This window comes from Cynoglossus semilaevis, chromosome 16 (assembly GCF_000523025.1).
Source record: "Cynoglossus semilaevis isolate Cse_v1.0 chromosome 16, Cse_v1.0, whole genome shotgun sequence".
In the NCBI taxonomy this organism is placed as follows: domain Eukaryota; kingdom Metazoa; phylum Chordata; class Actinopteri; order Pleuronectiformes; family Cynoglossidae; genus Cynoglossus; species Cynoglossus semilaevis.
This window is the reverse complement of record NC_024322.1, coordinates 7,174,991-7,190,536: the sequence shown is the minus strand read 5'-3', so window position 1 is coordinate 7,190,536 and position 15,546 is coordinate 7,174,991. Positions and strand designations below refer to the sequence as shown.

The following is a 15,546-nucleotide window of genomic DNA, read 5'->3' as shown; positions in this document are numbered from 1 at the left end:
TTATTTTCAAGGTCAAATAGAGTTCAAGGATAAAAAATAAAAACTGCAAGACAGCCAAATGTTTTCCAAAATCGAAATAATAATTTCAAAACTCAAAACCCCTGAAGTTAAAATGTATGCTCTCAGTGTGAAATAGATGTATCCGAATATTTAACTCCAGTGTAGGCTCTGTCAAAGTGTTTCTATATTTACTCAGAATAAAAAAAAAGTGTTTTACCTTTTTGGTTTTAAAGCTGAATAGCTTGATTAAAACGTCATAAAGACTTTTAACAACAAGACAAATGTGAACTGTAAATAAGTTGACGGCAGCTTTAATAGTAGTTTGACATGAACGCTTCCAATCTCCCTTTGCTAGTGCAGAGCTTCAGGCTGATCCCTTTGCAAAGATTTGTGCTTGATGAGTTATGTCTGAATGATCTATCCATATATGGCTTTTGATAGACAAGCAAGAGGCCTTTTGTTTCAGGATCTTTACTCTGCTGCCCCCTTCTGACCTTTTAAGGTGCATCACGCACTGATGTTTACTCCAAGAATGAAGTTTTTTCCAAATGTTATGCTGTCTATGCTGATTTTTGTTCTTTGTATTTTTTAGGTGTTTGTATGTAACAGTGCCAAATACAGTGACCTGGGCCAACCCTTTGGCTACCTGAAAGCCAGCACTGCTCTCAACTGTGTCAACTTGTTTGTGATGCCCTACAATTACCCTGTGCTCCTGCCACTTTTAGGTAATAAATAAATATTAGATTACCTTAACAATATTTATTCTCAGTTTTTTCTTTTTTTTGTTAAATGTTTGTGAAACATTTAGACAAAAATGATAAAAGTACAAAACAGCTATTTGAGGTTAACTTAAGGGAATAAATATCCATTAAGAGAATAAAAGGAGGACCAAAATACCTGAGTTTAACTGACCTTAGTGAAGTGAGAGCTAAGCATTTATTAGAAAATGAAAAATAATTATTACATGTAAAAGTGGTAATAGAGAGCTAGCTGTAAGCTCAGTGGAAAAATAATAGTGTAACTCACGCACCACAATTTTGGCCCCAGACTAATCTGTAGTTTTTCTTCTTTTGCAGACGACTTAATCAAAGTGCACAAGTTCAAGCCGACCATCAAATGGCGACAGTCTTTCGAGAACTACTTGAAGACCATGCCTCCATACTATATTGGGGTTGGTGAAAATTGCAACACTTATAACGGTTATTTATTCGATAAACATTTGAATAATCTGAATTATTCTTTTGTCTTTTTTCACAGTCTTTAAGGAAAGCCCTAAGAATCATGGGAGCACCGAACCTGCTGGCAGACAACATTGAGTACGGTCTGAGCTATAGTGTGGTCTCCTATCTGAAGAAGCTCAGTCAGCAGGTGACTGATTTCTCTTAAGATTTAAAATATCTATGTATTTATTGAGGTCATAGAACTGACTTTGTTTGTTTCTTCTCTATTAATCCCTGCATTTTGTTTGTTCAGACAAAAATAGAGTATGATCGACTGATCGCCTCGATTGGTAAAAAACCACCTGCAGAACTGGGCATCAAGGTGCGCTGGCGGGGAGGGGGTATTTCTCTAGCCCAGCGCAGGAATTTCATCCAGCAATTGCAGAGTTTGACAGGAGAGACTCCGTCTCTGCCCATGGAGCTCAACTCTAAAGAATTCCAAGGTTTTCATTTGGCTCTGCTCAACAAGGTGAGGTCATAATCTCACAGGTCTTTCAGTAGAAATACTTATGGTGGGCGACAATAACACAGTAATCACGTCATCAGTTACTATAACGTGACAAAATATCTTTCTCCATTAAAATAGTTTTGAATTATTATCAAGCAAATTTCAATACCTTTCTGTCTTGTCGTCACCAGAGCCTGAAACCTCAGAGCTTTAGGAATCCCTACGACATCCCACGCAGCCACCTGCTGGACCAGCTGAGCCGAATGAGGAGGAATCTTCTCAACACCAGCGTCTGTACACTCAGAGGGCAAGACTCAGGTCAGCAACCTGTGAAAATTACATCATATTTACATAGGACTAAATAACTGTTTGAGGATGTTTGAAGTCTGTAGGTTTCACCTACCATGTCAATTAGATTTCTGTGTCTTGCCTTTAGACCAGCTTCATAGTGTGCCAATCGCCCAGATGGGCAACTACCAGGACTTCCTCAAAGCTGCTCCTCAGCCTCTTCGAGACGCAGACCCTGAACAACCTAAACGTCTCCACACGTTCGGCAACCCCTTCAAGCTGGACAAGAAGGTTAGCCCACTCATGCACTTCAGCCTGCTCTAACGTAAACTTCTCTGATGAGACTGTACAGTCTTTAAATGGTCTTCACTGTTTTTTGTTTTTTAGGGAATGATGATTGATGAGGCAGACGAGTTTGTCACGGGGCCTCAGAACAAGGGCAAGAGACCAGGAGAAAACAACAACATGCAGGGTGGAGGCCCCAAGAGACGTCGCTGTATGTCCCCGCTGCTGCGTCTAGGCAGGGCTTATACACCTCCAGTGACGCCACCTGCCAGCCCTCGATCTGCAGGAGGTGAGATTTGAATCTGAGGCTGGAGAAAAATAAGATCAGGAACACACAAACTTGGTAAAATAAAGCAAAAAAAGAAAAAACAGCAATAACATGCATATTTAGTTTTAATAAATAACTGTTGCTTATTTGTAGTTTGTAAAGTAATTAATCAATTAAGCTAAATAACTTCATTATTATTAATTAATTTTATGTGAAAGTATGCTGTATATTCTGTGTAGGTAAAACTGCATCAGTTTTTGAGGTCACTTTAAGAGAGATACTGTACGTTCTGTTTTAACTTAAATTTATAAAACCTTACAAAATCTGATATACTGACACTGAAAGAGTTTGTTTTAAATGTATTTACCTTTCATTTTCCTGCCAAACTTAATCGTAATCACCATGAACTCCATCAGGACTCTCAACCGACTGTCCTTAATCTGACCTTGCAGACATGGAGATGACTGATGGAGCTCCAGAACCCGACTTGATTATCAACCACCTGAACCAGAACCACTACAACTCAGACAGTGGCTCAGACTCAGAGGTGGATCTTCCCTCAGGACCACCCAACCACCGCGAGTACCACACAGCTATGGGCCCCCAGGACCTGAGGCACAGGGACGATGAGGAGAACGGTCAACTCCATGATGGCGAACATCTGCTGGGAAGCGAGGAAGGAATGGAAGTACAGCTTCTGGATGAACAGCCCCCACGATACATGTCACCAACAGCTCTGAAGAAGCACATTCACACTGAGACGACAAAGGTGAACAACGAGCTGAGGGTCCTCATTACCAAGGAGATCAGGAAACCTGGCAGACGTGAGTAGAATACACATGGTATTGGAAGGAGATTCACTTTCAGTTTGTGATGAATCATCAGTTCCTTCCTTCTGCTGCAGACTACGAGAAGATCTTCCTCCTCCTGAAGCAGATACAGGGAACGTTGGACACTCGGCTCATCTTTCTCCAGAACATCATCAAAGAGGCAGCCAGGTAACGATGTCAATGTAGTTCTGTTGGAAACATCTGTTCATCATCATCTTATAGTGTTTATTGTGTTTTATACAGTTAATTTCTGACTCTTTTGAGAGAATTTCGCGACACATTCCTTCCTAGGACGTTAGTCATTGCTGACGGACTTTGCTGGTATCTTGATTTCTTTGAAGCTTTTTTAGACCTGTTCTAGATTTATGTGTGCTAAGTATATTAACGCCAGTTTAGATGTTGCTAAATGTAACCCAGTTTTAGCTAAAGANTATATATATATATATATAAATAAAAGATAGTTCATAGCTACATACACTGTTAAACTATTAGAGCACGTTGGTTGTGAAATAGGTAAATATGCCTCAACAATAGCTTCAGTAGCCAAAAGACAATAATGTTGTTAAATAAAAATGTATATAATATCGTTCCAAATGAAGGTATTTCACTGGGACAAAAAAGATGATTTTCATCACCACTGACAGGCCATTGAAACAATTTTTATGGAAAAGGGGAAGTGTGTGTAAATTAACATGTTATTGTACAACATCAACATCATTTAACAATAAAGTTGCTTCACCTTTAACACTGCCTTTACTTTTACTTTTTCTAAGGTTCAAAAAGCGCGTCCTCATCGAGCAGCTGGAAAACTTCCTGGAAGAGATTCACAACAGATCTAACAACCTGAACCACATGGACCCACTCTGAGACTGAGTCAGTTCTCAGAGTCAGTGAACTGATAAGAAACGCCACCATCCACCACACCCTTCTCACCCCCTCCACCCCTCCCTGCTGTGTTCAGCGGCCACCACAGAGGTCAGACAAGGCAGCACCCGGCATTCAGCACTGTCACCTCCACACTTCTTCAGGATTGTTTCTGGACATGGTTTGGACCAGAAGATTGGAGGATGTTTCTTAGGTACTAAAAACAAACATCAGCAAAATTTCGCCCATGTTTTTTTTTTTTTTACAAATTTAAATCTTATGACAAGAGGTCACCATTTTGAACTCCATGTTACAATCATGAGTTCTCCAGTGTCCAGAAACAGGCAGATTGAAGATTGGGGGAAATCTAGTAAATTATTAACCATAGGTGTGAATGTGTGTGAGAATGCATGTTGTCCTGTCCTTGGTTGGTCTTTTCGTGCGACTCGGGGATTAACGGGAGCCAGTCGTGTTCAGTGATACACTTTAATTTCTGTCTTCTTCCCCTTCGTCCATTTGTGGATTCACATTCTTGTTTTTGGTGAAAGAATGAAAGTTTAACATTCTGTTTGAAATGTATCTTTGTACACTCCACTAAGTGAAGCACTCCAGCACTATGCTCTTAAAACAGTAAAAATAGAAATTACCCAACAGATAAATTACTAAGTATTAAACAGAAAAAATGAACGCAAGGGAAAAATCACAGAATGACTCAGTGAAATGGTGAAATAATAATAAAAAATAGCAACATTATTGGTTAAAATGTTGAAAACACAGGGACAAAAATAGCTCAGGAACTGTTACCAATGCATCACAATCAGCAATAACATCACAGCTGCATTGATTCCTTCCCTACCATCAGTTTTATTCTTATTTTAATGAAACGTCTTGTATGCAACACCACTCTAGTGCTGATAACTATAGGTTTGGACGCCAGTTTGCTGGTTGCTGCCAAAATAACGCCCCCTCCCCTCCACCATGAATCTCAAATCAACATCTTGCCACTTAACCCTAAATGCACTTGTGTAAATTTGAGAATGCTTATTTAATGTAATTTTAAACAGAAAAAAAACTACCTTTACTTCCTCAGATACGGTGGTCAGGCATTTTCTCAAATATACACAAATTATTTGACTGGATGCGTTGGAAGTCGGGAGTTGATTTCTGATTCAGGGGCACCCATTCTCTTCCTTTTTCTCCCTCCCCAGACAGGGACCAAAATCTGCCATATTTACTTGTCTGTTTGTTTGTGAAGAGGCCGCTACCAAAAGAGTATTTTGAATACACTGTAAAGATGTAAATAAGCCTAGAGTACTATTTAAAGAGAATGTTGAGCGTCAAAATGGCCTTTTTGTAAGTATTTCCATTAATAAAGTTTCTATTTTACACTGTGAAGGGCCATGTAAATAAAGTGTTCTGTAAACACGTGACTCTGCGTCATTTTAGTCGACATTTTTTTCGGTAATTAGTTTAGCTAAATGATGGCGTATTAGGCAAAAAAGACCAAATAACAAGGTGTAAAAATGTGTATTAAAAACGTTATTTACAAATATGTACAAAAGTAATGTCCCTGTTTTTTCTGTGACTGGATCCTCCTGTTGGTCCACAAATAAATACAAAGAGTAGAAGTAAAGGGTTTGAGGTTTACAGTAATTGATCAGCAGGATTCAACACTCGACCCATAAATAGGATGCATCCTAGAAATGGAAGAAAAACATTTTTTAGTTACGTCTTTGCAAAGATAAATTATTGGAAATGTTATTTGACCAAAATGAAAACTAAAATGGTAAATGTACAGCTTGTCTACAAACAGTTAACAAACATCTATAGATTACATTCCATTATAAAGGTGGTGAATGGAGCCCTAAAATAAGTTATAGTATTTTTTTAATTAAGCCACAAAATAAACTACTACGAAAGTGGCCAGAAAAGATAAATAACCAAAAACACAAAAGGATTGCCCCAAATAGTTAACAAAAAGATATGTAGCCAGAAAATATATTTTTATAAGTAGATTACTGATAATAGTGAATAATCCAAGCCAGTGTAAAAGCAATTCAAAAATACTGAAACCCTACAGGAATGCAGCCTGCTGCAGAATGATTTTAACAGTCATACCTGTGTTGATGTGTCGAAGCAGGAATAAAAAAGGCCGATCTGCCTTAAAAACAGGAGCTCTGGAACGTTTCAGTAGAACCATAGCTGCAGAGAAATGTCTTTTTTAGGAACCAAATGGGAAGAAATATATATATATTAGGAATTTAGACATTTTACAGAACCATCCTTACCTGTGGCAGCAGCTGCCTTCGTCCCATCTTCAGTCACTTCTATTCTCACCTCATGGAAGGCGTCAGTCACATAAAGACCTTCCACTGCTGCACAGAAAAACAGCACACTCAGCTGCTGTAACTACACCTCAGACTTTGTGCTACTGGGTCCAAGCTCATCTGACTTTAAGATCTCTGATAAAATCAATATTTTCTATGAGTTTTTTTCAGTAGAGTGGATACACTGACCTGATATTCCGCTGAAGTCGGCAGCTGCTGGATTAAAAGCATCACTGAGGCCCATGGCAGGAAGCACTGACCTCAGGTTAAACTTGTTCTGCATCCTGAACCTGGAAGTACCAATAAACTCATCTTCATCTAATCTGCGTCCATATTCATACGCTTTTCTTTATTAGACAGCAAAAGAAACCTCACCTTGGCAGGAAGACGTCCATTTTAATCCTGCGTAGGCCGCTGTCCCATAATGCCAGCTGTCGGGTGTTGAGCTGGGACTCGATAGAGGACAGTGACGTCTTCCTGTCACTGGGAAGAACCACCTGCAGACTCAGGGAGTGGCCCAGGTACGGCAGCTCCAACACTGTGTAACGCTGGTCGGACAATGTTCTAAACTGACCTGTTGACAGGTAAGAATGTAGATGTTGTACTGTGTCTGATGACTTTTTAGTCAATGTTTTATTTTGTCATTGAAATGTAAATATTGTTATTAAATATTGTAATTTATTACAATATATTATTAAAATTTGTCCTTGTCTGTTCAATTATAGATGGACGGATGGTTGTGGTCTCTTACCAAACCTCACTTCTGTAGCCTGGTACATCATGGGGACTTTGATGATGCTTCCATCGGGGAGGGTGAAGGGCAGGTTCTGAGTGTTGGAGAACAAGAAGTGTTTCTGCCACACTCCTCTGAAGACCACAGTGTTGACCAGCGCCACCTGCTGCCTCTGGCTCCACCACAGAGCTTCTGCCTGAGTCTCCCCTGACCCTGACAGCTCTCCACTGCTGCTGCCTGACTGGACGGTCAAGGCCTCATCTGAGAGAAAAGCCAGGAAAGGTTAGGGTGAGGAACTGAATTAATTAGGTTCAAGTACATTTTGCTTCAAGTTTTTGAGTTATAACTTATTTATTTCTGCCAACAATATTTTTGTTGCATATCTTAATGGACAACGGTCCAAAGGAGCCAAGTGGAAACGTCTTGTCAAGGCTGCGAGTGCATAGCAAAGTAAAGGTACGTCTACAGAGCAAATGTTTGAAATACATAAACAAAGTGTCATGCATGCATTTTTGTCAGGTGACAGGCAGACAGACGGGCTAGAGGAGATTATGTGAAGTTATGACTGCAAATGCAAAAAACCCATAAACTTTCATTTTCACATAGAGTCAGACGGAAAAGAGTATTTTAAGAGAAAATCTGTTGTATCAAAATTCCAGTGAAAAATCTCATCCATGTGACTTGCTATATATTTTTGAAAAAAAAAACCCTCATGTATCTTCTGGTGTTTCTTAGAGCTGCCTCTGTTACCTTGGCTGTGGCCTGAGTGTGCGTCTCTGTGTCTCTGCATGTGGACAGTTTGGCTGAAGTTGGCTTGGACCACGCTGGTGTTGGCCCAGGCTGCAGCGTGGTGTGTGAATTCACTGAGGAGCCGGACTCCACTCTGGACCAATAAAGTGCAGGTCTGCTGCAGAAACAGGTTCTGGCTGCTGTTACTAATATCACCCTGGGAGTGAGACAGGAAGTCCTGGACCTGGGCTTCTGTAAGGTCCAAAAACACAGAACAGTTTGGTATTAGGAAGAGGAGAGAGTTCGTAGTTAACAGACTTCACTTCATTTTACGCAGCTGCGCAAAGTGGTGGAAACGCTGCTCATGTTTTTTTAGTATATCTTAACAATTCCCCAGCCAGTATTTGATTTCTGACTGTTTATTTTAGAACAGCTGTCAGATGATTAATTTAATTAATTTTAATCTTTAGCTATATTTTCCCCATGGTTTCAATATACTTCCATTGTTTACTTTGAGCTATTTTAGCTACAACAATTCCTTATATAAATTTCCATGTGATATAAATTATTTGATCAAATTTAGTTTTTAATTTTTTTATTCCATTGGACTAACTCTTAATTATTTCTTAACTAATCTTTTATTTAGACAGCTAAAGTTAAATCATCAGAATTTATCTAATGTGTTAAATATATTGAAATATAGTAGAAATAATATATAAAAATTAGACTAAATGTATCATGGTAGTCCTAGTTATAGCAAATTTGCAAAAGCTCAACTAAATATCCTGAGATTTTCTATCTCCAGATATTCTGTTGGTACAGTATAACACAATGACACAATGGTCCCAGTTAAACCTGGTTAAAAGTTGAAAACCTGATCTGTTATGATGCCTTTCTGCCTGAACCATAACAAATGTGTGTTATACATCAAGTACTTATTGACTTCCTGACTGGAGGTCAACCTCAGAAACACTGTTTAATGAGATGGCTGTTGATGTGGAGGCAGGTATTAGCAGATCCTAACACCACTGAGCTCTGTGGAACCTACCACCAGAGCAGCAGCAGCCCCTGGGGTCACGACCTCCTGGCCGTCAGCCTGACAGCAGGAGAAACAGCTTACAGTTACTCAACGACAACACCATCACACCTCACCGTTCACATTATATCCCAGAGTCTGTTCCAGCTGAGCCAGTGTGTTCCCTCTGGCACCAAACTGCAGCAGCCCCAGAGACAAGGAGACGCTGAGTGGAGACACTATCAGGTTGGAGACGTTCTCTGACTCTGTGAGCGTTTGGTAGAGGCTGAGGGAGAAACTGCTGTGGAGCCTTCCCATGTTGTCCTGGAGGCTGCTGCTGCTGCTGCTGCTGCTGCTGCTGCTGCTGCTGCTGCTCTCCAACGACAACAACAGGCAGAGGAAAAGTGAAACCACAGAGAGGTGATACATTTCCTCAGAGAAGCAGGAGGGAGAATGTCCTCAGGTGAAACAGGTGGTCTGAAAGATGAGATCCTGCAAAAAAAAACAAAAAACACTTTGTTGGTGCTGTCAACAAATGACCCTTGATTGATGTGTTCATTTGAATGTTGCATGATGGTGAATAAAAAGCAAACTAGGGCTTTTTTGTACGTTAGTGGAGCATTTTAGATTGGATTCAGATTTGAATTTTTTTTTTTTTAAATGGGGTGAGAACAAAAAAAATCTACTTATAATCGTCCTACTACTACTTATGTTCCTACATGTTCCTTAAATGTTCTATGTTTTTTTTTTGTTTTTAATTTTTAAAATGCTTGCTTTAAAATAGATTTAGGCTAGCTTTAAGCTATTCGTTGGCCTATCTTGGCTCTTATTTTGCCGTTAATATTCTTTAATCCAAACATTTAATTACTCATGGAGTTGTTTTTTATCAATTTTTTCATAACCTTTAAAGTACATGTAGCCTACAAGTGGAGCATCTATTAAAATAAACTCCACATAACATTTTCTCCTCAAACTGTCAGAAACCAACTGTAATTATATTATTCTGCCTTTTGTTATTTTTTTTAATATAGGAAATGTCTCAGGTTTGGACAACACAACATTTTCCCTGAAATGTCTGTGTTTAATAAAGGAAAAGGTCAACTTGTGTAAACCATGTAATTAATCAACTGTGAAATCAGTCGTTGGCAGCAGTGCAGCTGGTTTTGTTCCTTGCAGTTTATCGAAAGTTCATTCACAAAGTTTTACATTTTTAAAATGTACTGCATTTGATTTTGTTGCTCAGGCCTTACCTGCAGACAGGTGCTGGTTCCTCGACTGTCCTCCGGCTGACACTGACCATTCAGCCTCTGCAGGGGCAGAAGTGTCCTTTAATGTCCTCCGCTGTCCTCAACTGTCCCCGACTCTCAGATTCTGTCCTAGCCCTCTGGTTCTCGGTAACTGAGACGGCCTGTTGTCATGAGACCGTGTTTAAAGGAGAACTTCTGGGCTGGTCTGAGTCGGAGATGTCCGTACCACTGCTCCAGCCTCCTCAGGGCTGTGAGGAACCAGGCAGAGGGAGGCAGGTCACCCAGCAGCAAATCCTCAGCCACACTGTAAACAGTAAGTAAACTCTCACAGTGACTGACTGGATGTTACACACACATATACATAATCAGAGAAATTATAAATAAAGGGTTTAATTGATGGAAACACTTTAATGGTTCACTGTGAAAATATCTGATCTATGATATAGCTATGAAAAGCCTGGTTGTGGCAGCTTCATTCTCTGGTCAGGATTAAGAGGAGGTTAGGAATAAGGAACAAATATCAGTTTATTTTTTAACATAAAATACACTTAAGAAATGTTGTAAACTAGGGATAACTAGTGAAAAATCTGCCATTTTGTTTCACTTAATTTTAACTGTACTGCTAGTTTTAACATGGGCGTTTAGCACCACTAGTCTAGGAATTTCAAAATAAAGTTTCGTGAGACAAGTTAAATGTGTTTGTGGAGTAATGCCTTCGTTGTGGTGAATGGTACTGTTCAAAGATGCAACAGTTTACTCTTCTCTAACAACAGTTATGTTATGCATGCCCCCTGCAGGGCTGGGTGTAGACAGTTTTTTTTGGCTGAGATTCCAAAAAATGTAGTTATAGTTACAGTACATGTACTGCAGTCCAGTCACAGCTGGTATACACTGTTAAAATTAACCTAACTGGAAGAAGTTAAAGGGCAGTTTCAGATATTTCTTAAATATTTTGCCCAGATTAACAAATTGTTTTTATTTTTCTCTCACATATAAAAATAACGGACAATGTTTGATAACCTTTCATGATGCGTTTCTTTTTTTTTAATTCATCTTCAATCTGAGGTCACAGGATGCAGAGGGGACTGGGATGAAAGGCCTGATTGGAGAGCTGGGGCCAGTCTCCACCAGTCTTACTGGGATTAAGTGGCTGCAGTGTGGAGGAAGGTGGAGGCATCGCAGAGTCACACTGACAACCATCAACATGTGGAGATGGAAGGATAAATTCTGTTGGAGTAATAACGGTAATCTGCCACAAACACACACTAACATGCAGGTGCACCACTGTTTTTTTTGGGTTTTTTTTTTTTTTTTTAATGTATCAAGGTGAATTTCTTTTACAAACTCATACCTATTATTTTCTTGAATAATTGTAACTTTATATTTTTTAATTAAATATAAACTTGTCATGTTACTCTACAACTATGATTTTATCTTTATTTTTTGTTAACTTTGGTTAACATACAGGTATCAGATAATAGATAAACACTAACTTTATATATTAAATATATTTTTGTCAATATAGTTCACTATCTTATATAAGCTAGTAATAAGATAATAAAAAGCATTTGAGCATTTAGGGAAAGCATTTTTCCCTAATTTTAAGCTCTATTTACCATTTAGTTTTTGTTCCTACAGAGAAATATTAAAAGATATTCAGTTTCAGTTCAGGATAGTAGAGTCAAATAACACAAAACTCATATGATAAATTAGTTACCAATTTATCTAAGATAACCAAAGCATAGCTCTCAATAAACAGACTATAACTAAAGCTTAGCACAAAAATAGATTTAAAGTTTAGCTTAAAAAATTGACAGAAAAAAAAAAATCCATGATTATATATTTATATATTCATAAGTGATAAGTCACAGGGTTATGAAATGTTTGACACACAGATGCACAGAGCTCACTTTACTCCACTAACTGATGCTCCAGCGTCTCCTCCTGTGCCCTACTTCTCTCCAGGCTTCTGGGCCTTTGGGAGGGATTAGAGAGAAGGCTGCCGTGTGGCGGGGGCCGGGCCAGGCCGCAACAACGCCGGTGTCGCCAGAGTGATCTGCCAGGTACGCCACGGTGGATTAGAGCTACTAGGGCTGGCACTGGAAGAGGGGAGACGTGAGGGGGAATGTTTCATCCCAGGCTTTACCTCACTAGTACATGAGCACTGGTGTGAAGAATTATGGGAATAAAAGTGGCGGTTGTTGGTTTGGTGAAAGTGAAAAAGAATATGATCTGAGACTCTGGAGTCAGTCAAGGTGTTGGTATAATGTGGATAAGAGAATTAGAGAATTCTATTTTTTGTGTTAATTGCTGTAGTTATGTTGTGCAACTTGTGCTGTATACCTTCCAATAAAAGAAAATTGTTGGAGCATTGTTTGCATTTATTTCAAGATATTGAGCCAAAAATGAATGGTGTTTCTCATTGCCTTTTAGGGCATGCACTGTCAAAGTCAAGGGTATATAGTTTAATTAAATTAAATTTAAGCTTTAAGTTTTAAGTTTAATTAAATTAAATTTAAGCTTTAAGTTGTTTTTTTTTTAAGTTTTAAGTCCAGTTGGTGTCACTCACTCTTTAGTCAATACCTGTAAAAGGCTTAAATCCATTTCTTTTCATACCTTTAGTAGTGACGTTGAACCGGCTCCACACTGAAGGACCACTGTGCTTGGCTGGTACATCTGCATTACTTTGGCCATGATCTAAACCCAAGACGCACATTTATATTAAAAAAAAAAAAAAAAAACTTGAGGGAAGTTAGGAAAAAGCTCAATCGCACTCAGAGTAAAACAGACCGGTTTAAAGATGGCTTTGTGGATAATTCACTGCGTAATGGTTGAAGAGTTCAATTACGCAACTGGACGTGTAATTTTCAGTTCAGTTAGAACTGAACTCCACCGGTCTGCTGCTACACCCGAAAAGATTTATTTTACACACTGACTGAAGCAATACGTGCGGTCAGAATTAGTTTGAATGTGCAAAGCGTGCGGCTCAAACAGGCTACTGTTTAGCACGCTAAACGGCTGCCCCACTCGGCGGGTCAGCAGCGCGCAGATGGTTTAAGACAAACCGTCCGCACGTTCTGTGGAATGCTGCTTCTTCACGTGACGCGTAAACTGCTAAAGTTAAGAGTACCAGAGAAGGAAAAACGTACCGTCGTAACAATAGCAAACGCTTTTGTTTTAACTGCCTTCACGCAGCGCCATTGTGCAATCTTTTTAAAGCGCAGGCTGCACCTCGTTATCCAATCACAAGCGTTCTGCACGGCAGCTACAATCCACCAGGTGCAGGCTCATTAGTTTGTTAATGAGTAGATACACAGATCACTACACGTTATTGTCAGTGCAGCTAAAGGAAAATTCCAGCAACTAGATATGAGAGAGTGGGTGTGCCATATTAATGGAAAATCATGCAGTATAAGCATTAAGGAACATTGGGGAGTTGTTTCATAATAATAATAACTTATCATTTAATGCTATAATATAGTGGACTTTATATATATTCTATATTCTATATGCTCTATATTCAAACGGCTACTGAATATAGCATAGGTACATAAGACACAAATACGTTCAGCCTTTTATTTTGATAATGTCAATAATAAAAATGTCATGCTAATACATGTTGTCATCACCTTTAATGTCTTCAATATTTTCATAATATCATACCATTTTAAAACGCCTTGACCAAGCTATGTCGTGTCACTCTACCTACCATGGCTATATATATATATATATATATATATATATCCGCCTCTGGAACAACTTGTCCGAAAGCGTAAAATTGGCAACATCAGTGACCATGTTCGAAAACAGGTTCAAAACCTTTCTTTTTAATATTGCTTTTGATTAAACCCCAATCTCCAGCCATAACCCCACATATGTTATATATTTTATGTTTTATATATTTGTTATAATTACTTCCTCCCCTCATAGACCCCATTGATGCTGTACTGGATCCAGGACCCTCTCCATACTCCTGCCTCACCTTTGCTGCTGTTATCTGTATATTGAAACAGGAACTGTAACTCATGTTTCTAGATTGTTTTGCTACTGCGTGTCTTGGGTGAGGATCCCCTCCTCTGTCTTTCACCCTGAGGTTTCTTCCTTCCTTTTTTTCTTGGGAGTTGTTCCTCAGCCAATGCGAGGGTCTACAAGAGCAGGGGATGTTTACCACTGTTTTTTCATCTTTCTTTTTATATTTAACTGTTTGAACCACTGTAAAGCACACTGTGTTTGCTTTGTGCATGAAATGCACTCTATAAATAAAAACTGAATTGAATATTAAACAGTTTATATGTCGCCTTTTAACGACAACACTTATTAATCAGTTTGGTTATTTTTTAACACAAATGGGCACGTGCTTGGCAATAAACCTCCATCTTGAAGAAGCTTTGGTCATTTTTATTTTTTATATTTTTATATATTGAAGAGGAGGAGTTCCTGGAGGAGGAAGAGGCCCTTGGAGCAGGAAACCAGGTTGATGAAGATGACAAATCAGATCTGAAGAAGAAGAAAAAGCTTTTTTGTCATTGTACAGGATACAATGAAATTTCATGAATAGAGTGGTTTTCTTATAAACCTTCATTCAAACCTTACTAACCTTCCACAACAGCTGAACAGATTTCTCCTAACTTCTCGTCACTCACTTTTAGGCCCTGTGAACTCAGAAATGTTAGTCCTAGTGTAGTACATAAAAATACAGTAAGCGGTGTAATAAAAATAACTTCACCCTAAGCTACAGAAGTTCCCAGTGTGCAGTTTCTATATATGCTCACAAAGTATTTGAATTTTAGCTTTCAGCAGATAAAAGTCTGCAAAGCCCCTTTGAGGAAAACGTATTTATTAGCATTAAGTATTTTGTCCATTCACTACGTAGCTGTCTTCTTGTAAAGAGACTTCTACTACTGCAGATCCATCTGTCATTCCACACCCCACAGATTTAGCTGCCTTTGGCTTGATTTTCATTCCTGTGGTTGTTTAACTGTTATCCTTTATTTATCTGTTGACTGTGAGTTCAAATAAGAACTCTGTCCTGTATTCATTTAGCTGCTTCCACTTACATTGCAATAACAGTAACAGGATGAAAATACTGTATAATTAATGACTGTAAACTGAGATGGAAGGGAACAAATAATATGACTTGATTTACTGGAATACTCACAATTCCTTTTATACCAACAGCACCAGGAGTTTCAGGATCTCCCTGTTGAACACATTCACAGGTAACTTTCCCACTGGTGCATATGTGTGTGTTTGTGATGAAAGAGCCTAATAAAACAACTGCAAACAAACGGG

The 15,546-nt window shown here is 38.9% G+C and overlaps 2 protein-coding genes and 2 long non-coding RNA genes across 6 annotated transcripts in view; 3 read left to right on the top strand and 1 right to left on the bottom strand.

The window, feature by feature from the left end:
- Positions 1–5,626, top strand: part of ints6 (integrator complex subunit 6) — a 17,836-nt gene extending 12,210 nt beyond the window's left edge. The window contains exons 8-17 of the mRNA XM_008328374.3: positions 593–725; positions 1,077–1,171; positions 1,258–1,368; positions 1,474–1,689; positions 1,860–1,986; positions 2,105–2,247; positions 2,344–2,530; positions 2,962–3,333; positions 3,414–3,507; positions 4,113–5,626. Of these exons, the coding sequence (XP_008326596.1) occupies positions 593–725; positions 1,077–1,171; positions 1,258–1,368; positions 1,474–1,689; positions 1,860–1,986; positions 2,105–2,247; positions 2,344–2,530; positions 2,962–3,333; positions 3,414–3,507; positions 4,113–4,206 (1,572 nt within the window). The 3' untranslated portion in view covers positions 4,207–5,626. The remainder of the gene's footprint in view (positions 1–592; positions 726–1,076; positions 1,172–1,257; positions 1,369–1,473; positions 1,690–1,859; positions 1,987–2,104; positions 2,248–2,343; positions 2,531–2,961; positions 3,334–3,413; positions 3,508–4,112) is intronic.
- On the bottom strand, positions 5,409–13,871 carry serpine3 (serpin peptidase inhibitor, clade E (nexin, plasminogen activator inhibitor type 1), member 3). Of its 3 annotated transcripts, none has more exons than XM_025063537.1 (11): positions 13,045–13,871; positions 12,871–12,951; positions 10,258–10,558; positions 9,145–9,499; positions 8,014–8,244; positions 7,282–7,524; positions 6,906–7,104; positions 6,720–6,820; positions 6,492–6,578; positions 6,322–6,405; positions 5,409–5,900 (listed from the first exon to the last, which is right to left on the bottom strand). In XM_025063537.1, exons 4-11 carry the CDS (start codon positions 9,434–9,436, stop codon positions 5,848–5,850), a joined length of 1,290 nt encoding a protein of 429 aa, XP_024919305.1. In that variant the 5' UTR covers positions 9,437–9,499; positions 10,258–10,558; positions 12,871–12,951; positions 13,045–13,871; the 3' UTR covers positions 5,409–5,847. The 3 variants fall into 3 exon arrangements, with proteins under 3 accessions (XP_024919305.1, XP_024919306.1, XP_024919307.1); XM_025063538.1 differs by having other exon boundaries at positions 13,404–13,871; XM_025063539.1 differs by lacking the exons at positions 12,871–12,951; positions 13,045–13,871 and having other exon boundaries at positions 6,492–6,575; positions 10,258–10,393.
- On the top strand, positions 6,660–8,140 carry LOC112488258 (uncharacterized). Its single transcript, XR_003052116.1, has 5 exons — positions 6,660–6,795; positions 6,887–7,114; positions 7,256–7,545; positions 7,669–7,719; positions 7,999–8,140. It is a non-coding gene; the product is annotated as an uncharacterized LOC112488258 (long non-coding RNA).
- Positions 10,434–12,354, top strand: LOC112488259 (uncharacterized). The gene is made up of 3 exons (XR_003052117.1): positions 10,434–10,567; positions 11,320–11,498; positions 12,220–12,354. It is a non-coding gene; the product is annotated as an uncharacterized LOC112488259 (long non-coding RNA).
- Positions 13,872–15,546: the final 1,675 nt, after the last annotated feature.

Coding starts and splice junctions, on each gene's coding strand:
- serpine3 (XM_025063537.1), bottom strand. CDS start 9,436: ATGTATCACCTCTCTGTGGTTTCACTTTTCCTCTGCCTGTTGTTGTCG. Junction 7,105..7,281: donor GGCTACAGAAGTGAGGTTTG/GTAAGAGACCAC, acceptor ACCTGTCAACAG/GTCAGTTTAGAACATTGTCC. Junction 6,406..6,491: donor GAAGGCAGCTGCTGCCACAG/GTAAGGATGGTT, acceptor ATTTCTCTGCAG/CTATGGTTCTACTGAAACGT.